Consider the following 18,615-nt stretch of genomic DNA (forward strand, 5'->3'; position numbering starts at 1 on the left):
ATACAAGCAGGATAACAAGAAGGAACGTGCAGAATGCTTATTTCTCAAGTTCATGAGACTGAGGTGTACTTGGAACAAGGCAATTAATCAAGTGGAGGAGAGGGCTAGGATGAGGCCAGGTCCTTGTTGCCTTGGCAATGACCCTGTCCTGAAGTTATGGCCAGCACAGAGAAAAGACCCATTTAGAAGTGGGGTGAATCATTTTGAGAATTCATCCTTGAGGAGTGATTGTAATGGAGATAGACAAGGAGAAAGAGCACACAATAAAGGACTTGGAAATTTGCAAAGGAGTTTCTCCACCCTGGGTGTTCCTATTCCTGCCAGCACAGTCATGGCTGGTGTAAATAAATTAGGTATTCATCCATCAATTTTGTTGCCTCTGGCCTGCTTTCCCCCACTGCTTTGCTTCTTGGAAGAAAATGTCAGAGTGGACACATTTCTTATAAACTGTTCATTATTCTTTTTTTAGGATCCAAACAGTTTGATAAGAGCAGTTTGAAAGTGGGAATGAGGGAGGGTGGGAGGGAGACGCAAGAGGGAGGAGATATGGGGATATATGTATATGTATAGCTGATTCACTTTGTTATAAAGCAGAAACGAACACGCCATTGTAAAGCAATTATACTCCAATAAAGATGTTTAAAAAAAGAAAGTGGGAATGAGAAAACCAAACTGGAGCTATCTGGAAATAAAAGAAGAAAGGAAAGGGCTTCAAAAAAGAGCACAGAGCTGTGGTGGGAGAGAAGTTTTTATTTATAGACCATATTATGTACATGTTTTCAATTGAGTTTCTATTCTTACCTTTATATGTGAAACTAAAACAAACAGAAGAGCCATGCCATTTTGCCAGCAGGTGGCACCATGAGAATCTCCTATAAGAAAAGGGTGGCAAATGTAAGCAGGATCCTTAATATTTTACCTTTCAGGAAAACTCTAGACATCAATGTAGATTCATAATTTTGATGATATTAGCAACATGTGTACATTGCTTAAAATGGTTTCGGAAGATTCATTTCCCCCTTCATTTTTCATGCTAACATTGCTCTTTCAGTGAAAGATTATATTCGCATAAAAAGACAAAAAACTAGGTTTTAAGAAAAAAGTATATATATATACACATATATATGTATTGCATATATATATTTATATTGCTTACTACAGTTGCTTGAGAAACACTTCTATTTAGTGATTATAGCATATGTTATTGTGAGGATATGTTAGATGGTTAGAGAGGAAGTAACTTAGATGGTCACCCTGTATTCACACCCCTTTTCTGCTCTGGGTTGTGAGGATTCCTTGTGCCCAAAGATCTCCCCAATGCTAAGCAATCTCTCAGACTCAGGGGGGACCCGGTGCCGGAGGTAGTGAGCATTTCTGGCCTTTGCAAACAACTCTAAGTAGGTTGATGTTTTGGGCTCGCCTTTGAGGTTCCCTCCACATTCCATGGGATTCAGGGGAATTTGTTTCCCAGTGGCGTGGTCTGGCCTTATGTTGGCATCATTTGATCTGGTCTCATCGCCGTGTGCCATTCTGCTACCACCAGCTGGGCTGGAACTGGGGCCTTGGTCTATGGTGTGAGTGGAGACGTCTTGATCTTGACATAGAATAGAAATGCCCTTGTTGGAGTCTTTGCCCTTCAGTGGGTTTATAGAATATTTCTCTTGGGCTTGCGGCTTCTCTTCTATAAAGTGGGAAGTTCTGTTATTTTGAGATAGCGACTGCCTTTTGCTTTTCATGGGGTCCTTGGGACCAATGTGATGGAAAGGAGGCATCTGGGACTTGGTTTTGTATATTTCTTGGATCATATTTGTTGTCAGTGCTCTGGGAAAGGAGGTAAAAAGAAGAAAGATCTCTGAAAACCGATGAAGAGACTCATATTTAGCATTTTCAAGTTATTAGACCATGGCCCCTTTCAGTGTGGTATTAGGTGAGGTAATAAAGTGGGTGAGAAGAGGGTGAAGGGCGAGAATGGGTGGTAACAACGTGGAGAAATGGCTCTTTCCTTAAGAAGAAAAAGGCAGCACTTTCTCAGGGAGAGGACGATTTAAAGAGGTCAGTTGGGAAGAAGCCATATCCATGAGTTTAGTAAGTATTTTCTTACCTAAATTTATTAGCCTGTAGAACCCTGTGCTTCTGTCTTCCCTGTGATGAGAACATAAGAACATCTTCTGGTGTCTTCTGACTTCCATTCTCAAAGTAAGAGGAGAACTTTTTCTTGATGATATCTGTTTTGAGTTAATTAATAGGTGTTATGGGTTGAATTGTATCCTCCCCAAATGTCATATGTAGACGTCCTAATCCCCAGTACTTCAGAATGTGACCGTATTTGGAGACAGGGCCTTTATAGAGATAATCAAGTTAAGATGAGGTCATTAGGGTGAGCCCTAGTCCAATATGACTGGTGTCCTTATAATAAAGAGAAATTTGGCCACAGAGACTCAGATAGAGGGAAGGTGATGGGAAGAGACACAGGAAGAAGATGGCCATCTACAAGCCAAAGAGGGTGGCCTGGAACAGATCCTTCTTTCCCAGCCTTCAGAAGGAACTGACTCTTGATTTTGGACTTCAAGCCTCCAGAACTGTGAGAATACACTTCTGTTGCTTAAGCCACCCAGTTTGTGGTGCTTTGTTAGGGTAGCCCTAAAAAACTAATACAGTAAGAGAAGAAGGAAAAGAATGATTGAAACTAGTTCTCTGGGCAGAGAAAGAGTATATGAATACCACTGGATCACATTACACAGTAGACTGAGCTGGCATGATGAATGGAAACAGAAAAACCTAAAACAGTTCCCCAAGGTTTACCTCAAATATGTGAAAGAAGATTTAGAAAGACCAAGGTCAGAGGTTTAAACTGACTTGGCCCATGGAGGTTTTGTCTGAATGTTTTATTTGGCAAGCATGGTGTTTTCAAAACAAAATGACTGAGTATGAGTGATACACAGAGCTGGTGCCCTATTGTTTCATTCACCTCAATTATGTGACCTCCTACCCACCTGAGCCAAGAGCTGCAACTGCTGGCCATGAGTAAGTGGGTTTTTCGCTCTTTGAGTTAATGTTTCAGCATCTTGTAGTCATAGTTGCTGTAGAGGACCCAGTTTGTTTTTAAGACATCTCATGAGTTGGTCACTTAGAATTAAAAGTCTTGCACTAGTTTGCTCTAATGGGAGTGAGTTCCCTAAATCTACACGGGTTAGTAAGCACCAGGCAGAGGACTTATGACCAGATAAAGGGCCTAGAATTTACATTAAACTCCTAATATTCTTTCATCAAATAACTTCTTGGTGAGGTAGTCAAGGCAAGAGATAGTCCTTTTGGGGTCACTCTTCTTCTGTTGTCTTCTTGAGTGTGTGTGTGTGTGTGTGTGTGTGTGTGTGTGTGTGTGTCCATCCAGTTATCCAATTTAACAAGGATGTTTGAGTGCCTACTTTGTGCCTGGCACAAAGTATACTCTTGACTCTGGTTTTCTTTATCTTGGACATATAATTAATCATAAAGCTCTGACAATTCCCCATTTAAATATCTCGAAATGCTGGTCCACTTAAGATGCAATTTCGTGGGAAGCAGCTGCATAGCACAGGGAGATCAGCTCCGTGCTTTGTGTCCACCTAGAGGGGTGGGATAGGGAGGGTGGGAGGGAGATGCAAGAGGGAGGAGATATGGGGATATATGTATATGTACAGCTGATTCACTTTGTTATAAACAGAAACTAACACACCATTGTAAAGCAATTATACTCCAATAAAGATGTTAAAAAAAAAGATGTAATTTCACTTTCTAAATATCTTAAGATACTTATTTTTTTTCACCTGGCCAATGCCCTAGTTTAGGCCTTTAAACCCTGGCCTACTCTCTGGAATTCTCCTATCTGGTCTACCTTAAACATTACAGCTTAGTAACCCTTCTCACACGTGGACATGTAATCTCCCTACTCCCACACCCTGTAGGGTGAGATTTAAACTCTTTTGCAAGACCTATGAAGCTATTCATGATTGGAGACACTGCCTACACTGCTTTGTCAGTAAACATTTCACCTACACCTTCTCGTCACCCCTTACACCCCTGCAGGTTGAGCAACCTGTAGCAAATCATTCTCATGCATGCGTCTTTGTACATACTGTTGCTACTGCCAGGAGTGGCCTTGCCACGTGTCCTCGTGACAAACTGCCCACCCCCCTACCCCACCCATCTTCATTCTCTTCCTCTTCTAAGATTCTGCTCATACACTGGCTCTTTTGGGACATCTCACCTAAGCCCCTTTGATAGACATAGGAAACTTTCCATGCTCTTGTTCTACTTTGTAAACAACTCTAATTTAGCAATTAGTATTTTCTGCCATAATTTCTTACAAGCATGGATACCTTCCAATTTAAATGTGAGCATCTCAAGGGCACAGACCATGTTTTTTCATATTTGCATTCCTGTGTCTATCTGAGATGCTGTAATAGGGTTTTGTAAAGTCTGGCCCACAAAACACCCATCCCAGAATAATCTGCCTTAGTGTCAGCTCAGTTAAAAATGTGGATTTTGAGCCTAATTCCTAACTTACTGATCCAAATCTCTACAGATGAAGACTGGGAATATGCATTTTAAACAATCCACCTGGTGACACAGTGGTTAAGAATCCGCCTGCCAATGCAGGGGACACGGGTTCGAGCCCTGGTCCGGGAAGATCCCACATGCCGCGGAGCAACTAAGCCCGTGCGCCACAACTACCGAGCCTGTGCTCTAGAACCTGCAAGCCACAACTACTGAAGCCTGTGAACCTAGAACCTGTGCTCCACAACGAAGAGTAGCCCCCACTCGCCGCAACTAGAGAAAGCCCACTTGCAGCAACGAAATCCCAACGTAGCCAAAAATAAAATAAATAAATTTATTTTTTTTAAAAATCCACCAACTAGGGCTTCCCTGGTGGCGCAGTGGTTGGGAGTCTGCCTGCCAGTGCAGGGGACACGGGTTCGAGCCCTGGTCTGGGAGGATCCCGCATGCCGCGGAGCGACTGGGCCCGTGAGCCACAGTTGCTGAGCCTGCGCGTCTGGAGTCTGTGCTCCGCAACGGGAGGGGCCGCGACGGTGAGAGGCCCGCGCACTGCGATGAGGAGTGGCCCCCGCTTGCCACAACTGGAGGGGGCCCTCGCACAGAAACGAAGACCCAACACAGCCAAAAATAATAAATAAATAAATTAATTAATTAAAAAAAAATCCACCAACTGGCATGTACCCTGTAGTTGAATCTCATTAACAATTTCATTAAGTGAATCATGGGACTATATTGCCTAGTACAGTGCCTGATAAATACTGACAATTCATATTGTTTCCTTCTTTCTTCCCTAGTTTTACTGTCAAGAAGTCTGAGGCTCAGAGAGGATGTGACTTTCTAAAGGACATAGAGACAGGCCCTTGAATCAAAGTTTGCTGCCTCCTTGTCCAGACTCTTTTTATACCACCTGTCCCTGACGCAAGCTCTCTAGTCATCAAGGACAGCCACCTCCCTTGGACCTGGTCTTTTGAACACCCCATTGAGAGTAGGTATCTGGTCTTCAGCATCCTTTTTGAGAACTGAAGTGGGATTCAACCAAATGGCTTCTAAGATTCTTTTCCATTCTGTGAGCTCTCATTCTAGTTTGGTTTAACCATTTATTACAGACAAGGAAGTTGAAAGCAGAGAAGTTCAATTATTTGCTCAGTTTCTCCTCTTTAAAACCCAAAGCTGGAGGCTAGAAATAATTCTTAGGCCAGACGCTTGGACATTACTTTAGGGTCTTGTGTCCACCTATTAGCTGTGGAGACCTAAATGATTTTACATTCAATTGTGATACTTGGCTTTCCTCTTGAACATGCTACATCATTTTCAGGGCTCTTGCACCTGCCTTAAGTAAGAAGGGACTGTAGTTTTGAAGAGCTGAGATAGACCCATTCTATGCTGAATATTAACATATGGTTATTTTATTATGGGGAAAATAGAACTAGTTTCTATAAACTGTATAACTATGGCAACTTTCAACAAAACAGTAGAAGAGTTTTAATCCTGTAACAACCTTTTACTGATTGATTGATAAGAGCAAACACTTATATAGCACTTATTTTGCGTTTAGGTACTGTTTCAAGTGCTCACTGCATCCTCAAATGACTTTATGAGGTAGGAAACATCATTTACATTCTACTTTGGAGAAAACTGAGGCAGAGACAGGTCCAGTAAGCTGCCCAAGGCCTCACAGCTGGTAAGTGATAGAGCCAGGATTTCAGCCCTGGCAATCTGGGTCCAGAGTCTGTATTCTTAGCCACCGTGGTTTAATGGACGAAGATGGAATCACTGAGCAGGCAGTTTTATTTCCTTCTTTTTTTACTGGATGGTGTAGACAGCTTTGGAAGGTCTGAGATTCTGGACATCATTGTGTAGCCCTTCCTTCTGTGATAATCAGTAGCTACTAACTAGAAACGAGTGTATGAAGTTAGTAGCATTATTCTTGTTATAACTACTTAACTATATAGTCTATGTTCATTAGATAGTCTTCTAAGTGATGTGTACATTTGGAAAGGATTATTCTTTGGCAACAGAAGGTTTTATGGGAGGGAATTATTACAAAGAATATGAGCTCACAGCTTCTGAGTAAAGAGGCCTCTTTGGGTAAATGACAGAAATATTTGCCCTTTGGCTTAAGAAGACAAAGAAATCACAGTACCAATACACAACAATTGCTTGTGCAAAATTTTCTAATCTAAGCAAAATCTGTAAGCTCTCATGTGAATACACTTTGGAGTACAAGGAGGGTAGTTGAGAAATTCATTTTCTGCAGAAGAAAGGAAGGGCCTGACTCTCATATTGGTGAGTGTTGAAAAGAGCCAAATGCTCCTTGCTCAGCCCTATCAGAGATCAGTCATCGTTACACAATTCTCTCTGGTCGCCAATCCCAGGGAAAATTTTTTTTTTTACTTCCTTTTCATAAGATGACTTGCACATTAATAGTTACTCAATGAATGCTTGTTGACCAGGCATAGAAAAGAAGTGAAACCAAATCAACCCAGATATAAGAAAGTAGAACATTAAGGCTTTAAGCCAGAGAGAGCTCATTTGAAAGACTGGGAGCCTGAGAAGTGTTAGCTCAAGAAGGTTTGCACGTGGGCTGCTCCAGGGAGCTGTGTAATTGAGGGAGAGAGGGACATGGATGGGTGGGCAGCCTAAAATCCAAGTTGAGTTCAGAAGTTCTCACTTTCTTGGTGTCCAGACCTCTGAAAGGGCCCTCGTCATGAGGTAGGGGATGTTACTCTTGCCTTAGCCAGCTGATGGCTTGCTGCCCTGCTCTGCCTCTCCCCATCCTGGGAGGCTTACCTTGCTGCAACCTCTGCAGTTCTTTCTGGAGCTCTCTCTGCTCCCTGGTCAGCAGCTTCACATGGTATAGGCAGATATCCTCTAGTCTCTGCAGTCTTTGGCTGAGTCTGGCTTCAGCCTGCTTGGCATTCTTCCTCTCCAAATCAAAGTGCTTCTGTAGTGGTCCCCTGACCAGGTACCTCTCCATCCTCTTCATGGTCTAGAGACAATAGAACAAGATTCTCCCAGGCACCATGACAGACCTGATAAAGCAAAATGGGGAACCTGACCCCTGGCTTTTAACTGGAAGATCAGTGTTTGAATCCTGTGTTTTTCTGAATCCACAGCTGCCTAGTCAGATGAAGTCACACTATTAGAAAACTTTGCCCTACTGACTAAAAAATTATTCACAACCTAAAAGTTGAGAATTATGTTTTATTTGGCAGGAATTTTTAGGACTTCAAACCTGGGAGGCATCATCTCAAATAACCCTGAGAAAACTGCTCTGAGGAGGTGATGGGGGAGCTAGGATATATAGAAGTTTGCAACAAAGGTCAGGTAGTAGGAACAAAAGATTACTGCTAATAAAAGAAACCTAGATATCTCAAGTTAAGGAACTTAACGTTTTTCTATGTATGGGAAGAAGCAAGAGTCTGGGCTCACTGAAATCATTCTTTTGATATACACCCCAGCTTATCTGGGGCCAGTATCCTCAGGGCTCACCAGCTCACCATCGGCTGTGTCTGCAATCTCTGATGACTGTGGCATCTTTTGTTTACTGATATGGCGGGCAATATTCCATTTATCAGCCCTATAGTAACAGGATTTTCCAGAGTGACACAGAAGTATTGAGGACAAAGTCATTCCTCTGAGCCTCAGTCTCCTTGCCAATAAAATAGACGATAGGCTCCCTACAAAATCCTCAATCAGGTTGCTATAAAGATCAAGTGAAAACTACATGAATAACTTTTGGGGCAAAAATTAAAAAAACACTTTACATATATAAGGCATTATTTGCCCTGTGAGATAATCCTCTTCTACTGTTCTTTAAAGTTTCCCCAAAAACCTGCTCAGGGACCTGGAGAGGATTTGGGGGCTTAGGACAGAGCCATTCTGGAGTCCCTTCAGTTCATTAATTCATGAACGTGAGGCTCCATGCAGCCTGCAGTCCTACCACGTGGCAGGTGCTATGCTGAGGGCTGAGGGTAGTGGTGAACGAGACACAGCTCCTGCTCTCAAGGAACTTTCAGATTTACGATGCTGGAGTCTAATGGTGCATGCTAAATCTGAACAATCAATATTTCAAAGAGTGGGAAGAGTGGGATCTGTTGGTCACAAAATAGTACAGAACAAGTAGTCTGGGCAGCTCTGGTGAAACCACTTGGATTGGAACGTGGTTCCTCTTCCCACCCTCGCCCACCTTCCTCCTCTGAATTCTGTTGCACTAACAGGCAGGGACACATCTTTCCTCCTCTTTGTGTCCCTCACGATATGCAGAGCTAAGAGCGCAATATGTGCCCGGGATATAAATGGATTGCTATTCATAAAGCTTTGGTGATAATAACACAGGAAAAAGCTTAGCATTAAAAGGGAGGATAAGGTCAGGACACAGGAAAGAAATTTTAAGATAGCTTGCTTTGAGTCTAAAGCGTAGACTAAACTTTTATTAAAGAACATGGTGAGTAGCACTTACCTACAAATCCTGAGAATGCTGCCTGCTTCTTTTGCTATGCCAGGTTGAGCCTGGATTAATGTGCTTGTTTTTCTTCAGTAAGTTTTAAGAGTTTAGTGTTGGGGAGGTGGGAGATAGAGGGACTTTTGGAGAGGGCTGAGGGGGAGAAGGTTGAATACACTTGAAAGCTCTCTTCCATGCCACCTCCCCCATCAGGAATGCTAACTCCCTGGGTGTGGGCACCAATCCCAGAGCTTTAAATAGCTCTGTGAGTTAAGGGAGGCTGCCAGCCTCCAGCCCTCCCCTCAAGGGGCCCACAGTGCGCCTTCTCAGCTGTGTCCATGGGAGCAAAGAATGAAAGCAAGGAGTGTCTTACTGTGTTCTCAGTCTCTCTCTATCCCTCTCTTTCCCCACCCACTTCTCTCTTTTCCCTCTTTTGCCATACTACTCCCCATTCCCCTCACAACACCCAGTCCTAGTTCTTGAAAACCAGATCAGGTTCCAAAAGAAGGTACTCTTTTTTTTTTTTGTCAGATTTTACACATTTTGTGCAGGAGAGTAATTTGTTTATTTTGTATTATTGCACACTGTACTGACTTTCCCCAGGCTTCTATCCATGTCTTGTGTACTTCAGTGCTTAGTTAAGATTTTCAAAGTTGTCACAACAGAAACAGGCAAAGTGAAATTTAAATCGTCTTTTGTGATCATATATTGGACTCTGCTGTAGAAGGCCAGTTGAACTATTGGTTATGGAACAAGACATTAAGTGAGATTTTTATTGCTGCCTAAGGGCTTCCTCTGAAAACAAGAGACATTAATGTGCCACAGTCTAAAAAGAACTGCCAATACTGGGGCCTATTAATTCCCCCAGAGGTTACTGACAGGCAGCTAAACAGACTCTATTACCCGTAATCATCACCTAGCAAATAAGCTGTTATAAGGAGATTACTGGGGAGAGGGAGAGCAAAATCCATTATTCTCTCAGTGGGAGGTAATATCTTTCCCATCCTTTCTCATGAGGTAATTCTCTCACCTCCAGAATTTAAATGACTGGAATGGGGTTCCAGGAAAATCATCATAGAGAATGGGGTGCCTACACAAGGAAAGACTTACACCTCACTCCCCAGCTGGAGACTTGATGAACTACAGAACCACAGATCAGCCCCCACTCCAACCCTTTGTTGCCACCAGAGCTGATCATAGTGAGGGATTTCTTAGAAAATCTTGATTACTCCATGTTATCTTGAGAGAGAGCTGAGGAGGGCAGGCTTGCAGAAATAATTCAAGGTTGAAGGGCAAGAACGAGCCTTAGTGTGTGAGCCTGGGAAAGGAATGGTGGCCAAACCCATCTTAGTTCCCGTTAGCCCTTCGAGTGTGCCAAAGAGGAACTTAGCAGTTTCCTGGCTCCATGTGAAGGAGCACAGGGGTTATATAAGGGGGCAGAAACCATGGCATTGCCCTTGGAAGACTCTAGGTCAAATAAGGTAATACTTCACTCAGAGCAGGCATAGAACCACAGGCAGGGCCAGAGGGAGTAGTGATAGAAGGGATCTGATTGAAGGTGAACTTTCTCATGAAAACAACACATCTTAAGAGCAGAGCACAACAGGAGCACATGGACAATGACTGATCAGGGAAAGACCAGTAATGCCACAGCACCACGAAAGTATTAGTTATATAAGAACTATATAGTTCCCCTTCTCCAAGTACCTGGGAGTCCACTGAGGAAAGGGTTTAAACTTTATTTAAGATTGGAACGTCAAAGTGGTCTGGACTTTTTTTACAACAAAAGTGGCCAGAAATGTGTAGAATCTGTCCATGAAATCATTAAGGGACAAGAAAAAAAATTAAAAAGATAGTGATTTGATGAAATATAAAGCTCTAATTCCTATATCATGTCCCTGCTATCATCACTAGGGAAAAAGAAGTTTAAACTGCTCATTAAAATGATTATGATTAAAATGAATTTTACAGAATGGATGTAATTTATTCACATTCATATACTTTTCTCTCTGTTTTATATGGAAGTACTGTCCTTTTGTGGTCAAACACATCTGAGATCAAAAATTATTCCATCATTTAGTAGGATGTATGACTTTATTCATTAATTCTGTCATATCCCCTAGTCTCCTCATCTATGAAAAGGCTTAATAGTATCTTCATCAGAGTGATTCTGATAGAATTTAGTGAAAGAATGAATATAAAATGTTTGGTACATAGTAGGTATTCAATAAAGATTAGCCCCAGTTTCTAGCAAAGATGGAGTAACAGGGAGTAGATTTACCCTTCCATATGAAACAATAAAAAAATCAGACAAAATTTATGAAATAATGTGGTTTATTTTTAACATTGGTCATGAGGCAGATAGGATGGTGTTCCCTGCGAGAGTAGAAACAAACCAGGGGAGCTCTATTATTCTCCCAGCTTACTGCCTGGAAAGAGTTTCCAGGCCATATCATAGGGAAGGAACAGCCAAGCAATGATTCCCTGAGAAGACAGAGGCAGAAGTCCAGAAAGGCCAAGGCAGCTAGGAATGACAACAACAGTACAAATTGTACAAAGTCCAGATGGGAAGAAATGGAAGTATACTGTTATAAGGTTCTTATACTATATGTGCAACAGTATATAATCACTTGAAGGTAGACTGTAATAAGTCATAGCTGTATACTCTAAACTCTAAAGCAACCTCTAAAATAATATATCAAAGAATAACTAATTAGTCAACAAATTATGATAAAATGAAATCATAAGAAACACTGAATCTAAAATAAGACAGAAAAAGAGGAAAGAGAAAATATGGAAGAGTTTAGATAAAAATGAAATAGATAACAAAACAATAGAAATAAACTTAACATTATTAAGAATCACAATATATATAAATGGTTTTAACACCTGATTAAAAGGCACAGATTGCCAGATCAAATAAAAGAACAAGACCACAGTATATAATGCTGAAAACAACCCAAACCAAAACAAAACAAATTTTCAGTGTAAAGACACAAATAGGTGAAGAATAGAAGGATAGAAAAAGATATACCATGCTAACACTAATTAAAAGAAATTAGGGATGGCTATACTGATAAATAATAATAAATAAATATTAATCTTCAGAACCAAGAATATTAACATTGATCAAGAGAGTCATTTCTCAGTGATGTAGGGACTAATATTCATCAAGGGAACATAAAAATCCATAATGTTTTTGCTTCTAATGACAGAGCTCCCAAATACATGACACAAAACTGATGGGACTGTGTGGAAAAATCTATATGCCTACAATCATAGTCAGTGATTTCAACACTTATTTCTCAGTAATTTGTAGAATTTATATAAATAAAATTAGTAAGGATAAAGGAAACAAACAACACTATCAACCAACTTGTCCAAATTGACATTTATAGAATATTCCACCTGGCAACCACAGAATACTCATTGTCTTCCAGTGCACAAGGAACATTTATCAAGATAGACCATATTCTGGGCCATAAAACAAGTTTAATAAAAGTATTGAAATAACAAAGTGTATTCTCTGACCACAATGAAATGAAATAGAAAGATATTTGGAAAATACTCCTAATACTTGGAAATCAAATAATGTACTTCTAAATAACCCATAGATCAGCCACAGTGCTGACCTGTGTGTATGGAATCTGGCTGGATCTGCTCCACTGGTGGGGACCTGCCCTGTAGGGCCTCCCAGAGAACTGGGTGGAGAACACTGAGAGCCTTCCTGGCCCCACCTGCCCATACATAAAATAGATAAGCAGTAAGGATTTACTGTATAACACAGGGAACTATATTCAATATCTTGTAATAACCTACAATGGAAAATAATCTGAAAAAATATATTTCACTGAATCACTTTGCTGTACACCTGAAACTAACACAATATTTTAAATCAATTACACTTTAATAAAATAAATCAATAACCCATAGATTAAAAAATTAAATCAAACAGAAAATTAGAATATTTTGAAATGAATGAATTATGACACAACAGATGAAAAATTGTGAGATGAACTAAAGCAGTACTTAGAAGGAAATTTACAGCACAAAAATGCCTATATTCTAAAGAAGAAAGATCTCAGATCAATTAGCTAAGTTTATGCTTTATAAGATTAGAAAAAGAAAAGAAAATTAAACCCAAAGTAGCAGAAGCAATGAAATAATAAAGAAAAGAACATAAAACAATGAAATTAAAAACAGAAAAACAATAGAGAAAATCAATGAAATCAAAAGCTGACTCTTTGAGAAGATCAATAAACCTTTAAATTTCTGTTCTAGTTCTGTGAAAAATGCCATTGGTAATTTGATAGGGATTGCACTGAATCTGTAGATTGCCTTGGGTAGTGTAGTTGTTTTGACAATATTGATTCTTCCAATCCAAGAACATGGAGCATATATCAATGTGGGTCATCATATTAACAGACTGAAAAAGAAAAGTACATGATTAGCTTAATAGGTTTAAGAAAAGGATATAATAAAATCCAAAATCCATTCTTGATAAAATCTCTCAGCAACTCAGGACTAGAAGGGAACTTCCTCAATCTCATAAAGTATATCTATGAAAAGCTGAAAGGTAACATCATGCTTAATGGTGAAAGACTGAATTCTTTCCCATAAGATGAGGGACAAGGCAAGGATGTCTGCTTTCATCATTCCTGTTCAACATTGCACCAGAGGTCTAGCAAGGGCAATAATACAAAATAAAAAAAGAAAAATGTATCCAGATTGAAAATGGAATCAGTAATGAGTGAAACTGTTTTTAAAAAGTTAAATTTTTAATTTTGTTATGGTAAGAACATTTAACATGAGACCTACCCTCTGCGAATACTGCTGCAGTGAACATGGGAGTGCTGATATCATTTTGGGATCCTGATTTCAATTCTTTTGAATAAATACCCAGATTTGGGATTCCAAGCAAAAGTCTGTGAGAATATATTGACAACACATATAACTGACAAAGAACCTGTATCCATACTATCTAAATGACATTTAGAACTTAGTAAGGGCACAAACAACCCTGTTCAAAAAAAGGGCAGAAAACTAGAATACACAATCCAAAAGAATATACAAATGGCCCATTAGCAAATGAATATATGCTTAATGTAGTCATCAGGAATCCCAAATGAAAACCACAACAAGATATCCCTTTCTACTCACTGGCATAAATTAAATTAAAAGGAGTGGCAAAACCACTCCTGGTGTTGGTGATAATGTGGAGCAATTGGAACTTTCACCATTACTGTTAGAAATGTAAAGTGGTGCAATCACTTTGGAAAAGGGTTTGGAAATTTTTTATAAAATTCAACATATACTTACATATGACTAATTCCATTTCTAGATAGAAGAGAAGAGAAAACATGAAACCCATAAAAAGGCTTGTATAGGAATGTTCATAGCAGCTTTATTCATAATAGTCCCAAACTGAATACTCTCCAAATGACCATCAACAAATGAATTGATAAGCAAACTATAGTTCATCCATACAATTGAATACTACTCAGCAATAAAAAGAACAAAACACTGACACATGCAATGGCATGAATGAATCTTATAGACATTATTCTGGTGAAAGAAGCCAGACACAAAACAAAAAGTGATTCCATATAATTGAAATATTAGAACAGATGCAATTAATCTATATTGACAGTAATCGGATAAGTAGGTGCCCAGACTGAGAGATGTGAATGAAGCCTGATTGCAAAAAGGATTGAGGAAACTTCCGGCGGGAGATAGAGGTGGTGATTACATGTTGCATACAGTTGTCAAAACGAACAAACTATAGACTTAAACTGTGAATTTTAAAGTATATAAATTATACTTCAGAAGGTTGATTGGGGAAAAAACCCTCTAATTTTGTCTTGTCAAAAAGATGCAGGAGACTTCTGCTTCCACCATGAAGGATTGACTTCTATGGGAGTTGCCCTCCTGCCTCAAAAAACTAGAACACTAAACAAAATATATTTTAAAAACATTTCTTTTCAGACATTGAAAAACAGGCAATGCAGGTTTGCGATCCCTTTGAGATAAGAAACATAAAAGGTGAGCTCTATGATTGCCCCTAATTAGTACCTGGAAGCAGTTTTCAGGCTGTGGTGCAGGAAGGCAGAATCAAAACAGAGCCCATCTGTCTCTTTGGGTTGACCATATGGAGAATGGAGTTCTAGAAGGTGGAGGTGGCTGGAATTTGCAGAACAGAGTACCAGATAAGAGGTAAATACACACATAGAAAGAGACAGGGAGGGGGGAATGGGCTCCAAAGATCTGCAGAGGGGTTCCTTTGGCTAAGTACTGATCTACATTTCAGGGATGAAATGTCCAATAAAACTGTGGATCAATGAATAAAATGTGGTACAATTCATATGATCGAAAACTACTCCACCCTATAAAGAACTGCTGATACGTGAAACAACATGGATTAATCTCAAAAGCATTATGCTAAGAGGAAGATACCCATACAAAAGACTAAATCTGTATGATTTCATTTATAGGAAATTCTAAAAAAGATAAATTTAAAGTGATAGAAAGCAGATCAGCGCTTGATTGGGACTGGGGTGAGGAACATGAACTGACTTTAAAGGAGAGGAGAAAAGTTTTTTGGGGTCCTGGAGATGTCCTATATCTTGATCATGGTTATGTTTACATGAATGGTTTCATTTGTTCAAACTCTTCTAACTGTATAGTCAATATGGGTGAATTTTATTGGATGTAAATTGTATCTCAGTAATGCTGAATTTTTAAAAAAGGCACAAGAATTATTATGAAAAGTCTTCATGGGCCAACTGTTTTTGGAGGTGGCTTAAGCAACAACTCATTATGCTAAAAATTAACCAAGGGAAAGAATCAAGCATCTATCCTGTCTTTCCTGTATAAACAATATTTTCAGGGTGATTAAAGAGTAGATGAGGGAAAGACTTTTATAAGACTTGCAGCTAATAGAGGCAGAAGGAAGTATAGAAGTAGGGAAATCATCATTTTTCAACCTCTAATGCAATTGTGGATCTAGGCAACAGTCCTCAGTGCTATTAAAACCTTAGGTGGAAGGTTGAGGGAAATTTCACAATGGAGGCTGCAGCTGTCACCACCTGAACCTATCGATCAATCTTACAGTCACTGAAGGGAGGAAAACCAAACATTTTATTCATCATTAATACACTGAAGAAGTATACTTGCCCAAAATATTTTTAACCTGAATCTAATCAAACCTCTAGGTCTGACTGTCAATTCTTGAGAAAGTGGATCTTTCTAGAGAATTATCTGGTTTCTTTGATAAATCAATAGCAAGGGAAAAAGAAAATCAAGGCAGGGCCTCTTGTAATAAAATAGTCTTAACAGAAGTAACAACCAAAGCAATGTGTGGGCTTGTCTAGATCCTGATTCCCACAAACCAGCTACGAAAAGCACCTTTGGGACAAGTGGAAATTTGCACAGAGGATAGATATTAGAAGATATCAAGTTGTTAAATTCACTGGTTGTGGGACTTCCCTGGCGGTCCAGTGGTTAAGACTTCACCTTCCAATGTAGGGGGTGTGGGTTTGATTCCTGGTCAGGGAGCTAAGATCCCACGTGCCTTGTGGTCAAAAAACCAAAAAACATAAGAAAACAGAAGCAATATTGTAACAAATTCAATAAAGACTTTAAAAATGGTCCACATCAAAAAAAAAAAAAAAATCTTTCCAAAAAAAAATTCACTGGTTGGGTTGGTGCCTTAGTGCTTATGTTAATAAAGTTCTTATCAGTTAGAGAGAGAGATACATAGTGAGGTGTTTACAGATGAAAAGACATAATATAGTATTTTTGTATCAGCTCTAAAATACTCCTGCGAAAAATAAAATAAAATACTAAAACAGGTGTATAAGAGTCCACGTATGTGGGAATGGATGACACAAAAGTGGCAAAATGTTGATAATTGTTGAAGCTGGGATATGAACACAAGAGGGTTTATTAGATGATTCTTTCTAACTTTGAACATGCTTTAAATTCTCCATAATAAGAAGTTAAAAAAATTTTTGGAGGCAGTCAGATTGAAGGGAAAACTTATATTCAAAAGTGTGACAATTACACTTTTAGCTGACTTTTAAGCAGAAATAATAAAAAACAGAAAACAGTGGAATATCTTCAATACCCTGAAAGAAAATGTGTCAACCTCAAATTCTACACACAGGTAAATAAAGACATTTTCAGACAAATAAGCAAAAAGTAGAGTTTGTTCTCCACTAAATAAAATTCGAAAGAGTGTACTTAAGGCAGAAAGAAAGGTTCTTAGATGTAGGACTGAGGTGCAAGAAGGAACGAAGAGCAAAGAAAGTAGTAAATAAGTGGGTACATCTAAATGAATGCTGGCTGTATAAAACTGGGATCTGGAAAATAAAATGTTTCATGCACAGTAATAAAGCACAGTGTCTTCAAAGGAATAGAACACGTAAGTGTTCTAAGTTTCTTTTATTGCCCAAGAGAAGGGTAAAGACATTAATTAACATTATACTTCCATAAATTAAGATTCATGTTATCATTTCTGGGGTAACTACTAAAAGGATTAAATAAGAGGGTAGGATTTACTAACTAGCAGAGGATAAGAATTGAAATGGCAAAAAAATAATGAATCTGAAAAGGGAGTGAGAAAGATGGAGAAATCATAAAGTACAAAATAAGATGGAAGTCCAAATACATCAGTAATTATGTATACAAATGACTAAATTCTCTAGTTAAAAGTTTAGAATTGTCAGATTGAATTTTTTAAAAAAGGTGTGTTGGGCTTGCCTGGTGGCGCAGTGGTTGAGAATCTGCCTGCCAATGCAGGGAACACGGGTTCGAGCCCTGGTCTGGGAAGATCCCACATGCCGCGGAGCAACTAGGCCCGTGAGCCACAACTACTGAGCCTGTGCTCCGCAACAAGAGAGGCCGCGACAGTGAGAGGCCCGCGCACCGCGATGAAGAGTGGCCCCCGCTCGCCGAAACCAGAGAAAGCCCTTGCACAGAAACGAAGACCCAACACAGCCAAAAATAAATAAATAAATAAATAAATTTTAAAAAGGAGTGCTACTTGACACCAAAATGGTTATAAATATAAATGCAAATGGAAACAGTGAAATCATGTGAAATTTCTCAATTAAATGTTACTGAGATGATCCAAATATTTTAAATTTCTCCCCGAACCATGCACTTGAAATATAAAAGGTGAAAATTGAAATAACTATAAAAAAATACATCCAAAATCACAGTGGAAAATGTTAATTTGCCTATATCAGTAATTAAGAAAATCAGTTAAGAATCAGTAAGGACATGGGATATTTGAAAAACACAACGGCAAATTCAGCTTCATGGACATATATAGGAAATCACCTTGCTCTTAAGGAAGGTTTCTAGAAGCTGCCACAAGACACTTCTGCTTATAATTCATTGACTTGAACTTATTCACAAGGCCACAGCTAGCTTCAAGGGAAACTGGGCAATGTAGTGGTTTTTTGTTTTTCCTGGACATCTATGCGCTCATTTAACTCTTCGGGGTTTCGTTACTTTGAAAGAAGGAGAAACGTATATTAGGAGACAGCCAGTAATCTCTGCCACAGATACTCCTACACAGGGACAGGCAGCTCTGAGTTATTGAATGCCCTTTAATACGTGACAGGCTACCA

At 39.4% G+C, this 18,615-nt stretch overlaps 1 protein-coding gene across 1 annotated transcript; it reads right to left on the reverse strand.

Moving 5' to 3' along the window:
* Window positions 1-772: 772 nt before the first annotated feature.
* Window positions 773-9,170, reverse strand: CCDC190 (coiled-coil domain containing 190). Its single transcript, XM_007191065.3, has 4 exons — window positions 8,999-9,170; window positions 7,327-7,525; window positions 2,102-2,225; window positions 773-1,821 (listed from the first exon to the last, which is right to left on the reverse strand). The coding sequence occupies exons 2-4, from the start codon at window positions 7,520-7,522 to the stop codon at window positions 1,242-1,244; spliced, it is 900 nt and encodes a 299-aa protein (XP_007191127.3). The 5' UTR covers window positions 7,523-7,525; window positions 8,999-9,170; the 3' UTR covers window positions 773-1,241.
* Window positions 9,171-18,615: the final 9,445 nt, after the last annotated feature.

Source organism: Balaenoptera acutorostrata, chromosome 1 (assembly GCF_949987535.1).
Source record: "Balaenoptera acutorostrata chromosome 1, mBalAcu1.1, whole genome shotgun sequence".
NCBI lineage: Eukaryota > Metazoa > Chordata > Mammalia > Artiodactyla > Balaenopteridae > Balaenoptera > Balaenoptera acutorostrata.

What these genes read in the sequence shown, in the direction of transcription:
- CCDC190 (XM_007191065.3), bottom strand. Translation starts at nt 7,522, where the DNA reads ATGAAGAGGATGGAGAGGTACCTGGTCAGGGGACCACTACAGAAGCAC. An exon ending in ACTGCAGAGGTTGCAGCAAG is followed by an intron (nt 2,226 to 7,326) that starts GTAAGCCTCCCA and finishes AACTCAAAACAG; the next exon opens with ATATCATCAAGAAAAAGTTC. An exon ending in CTACAGGCTAATAAATTTAG is followed by an intron (nt 1,822 to 2,101) that starts GTAAGAAAATAC and finishes CTCCTTTCCCAG; the next exon opens with AGCACTGACAACAAATATGA.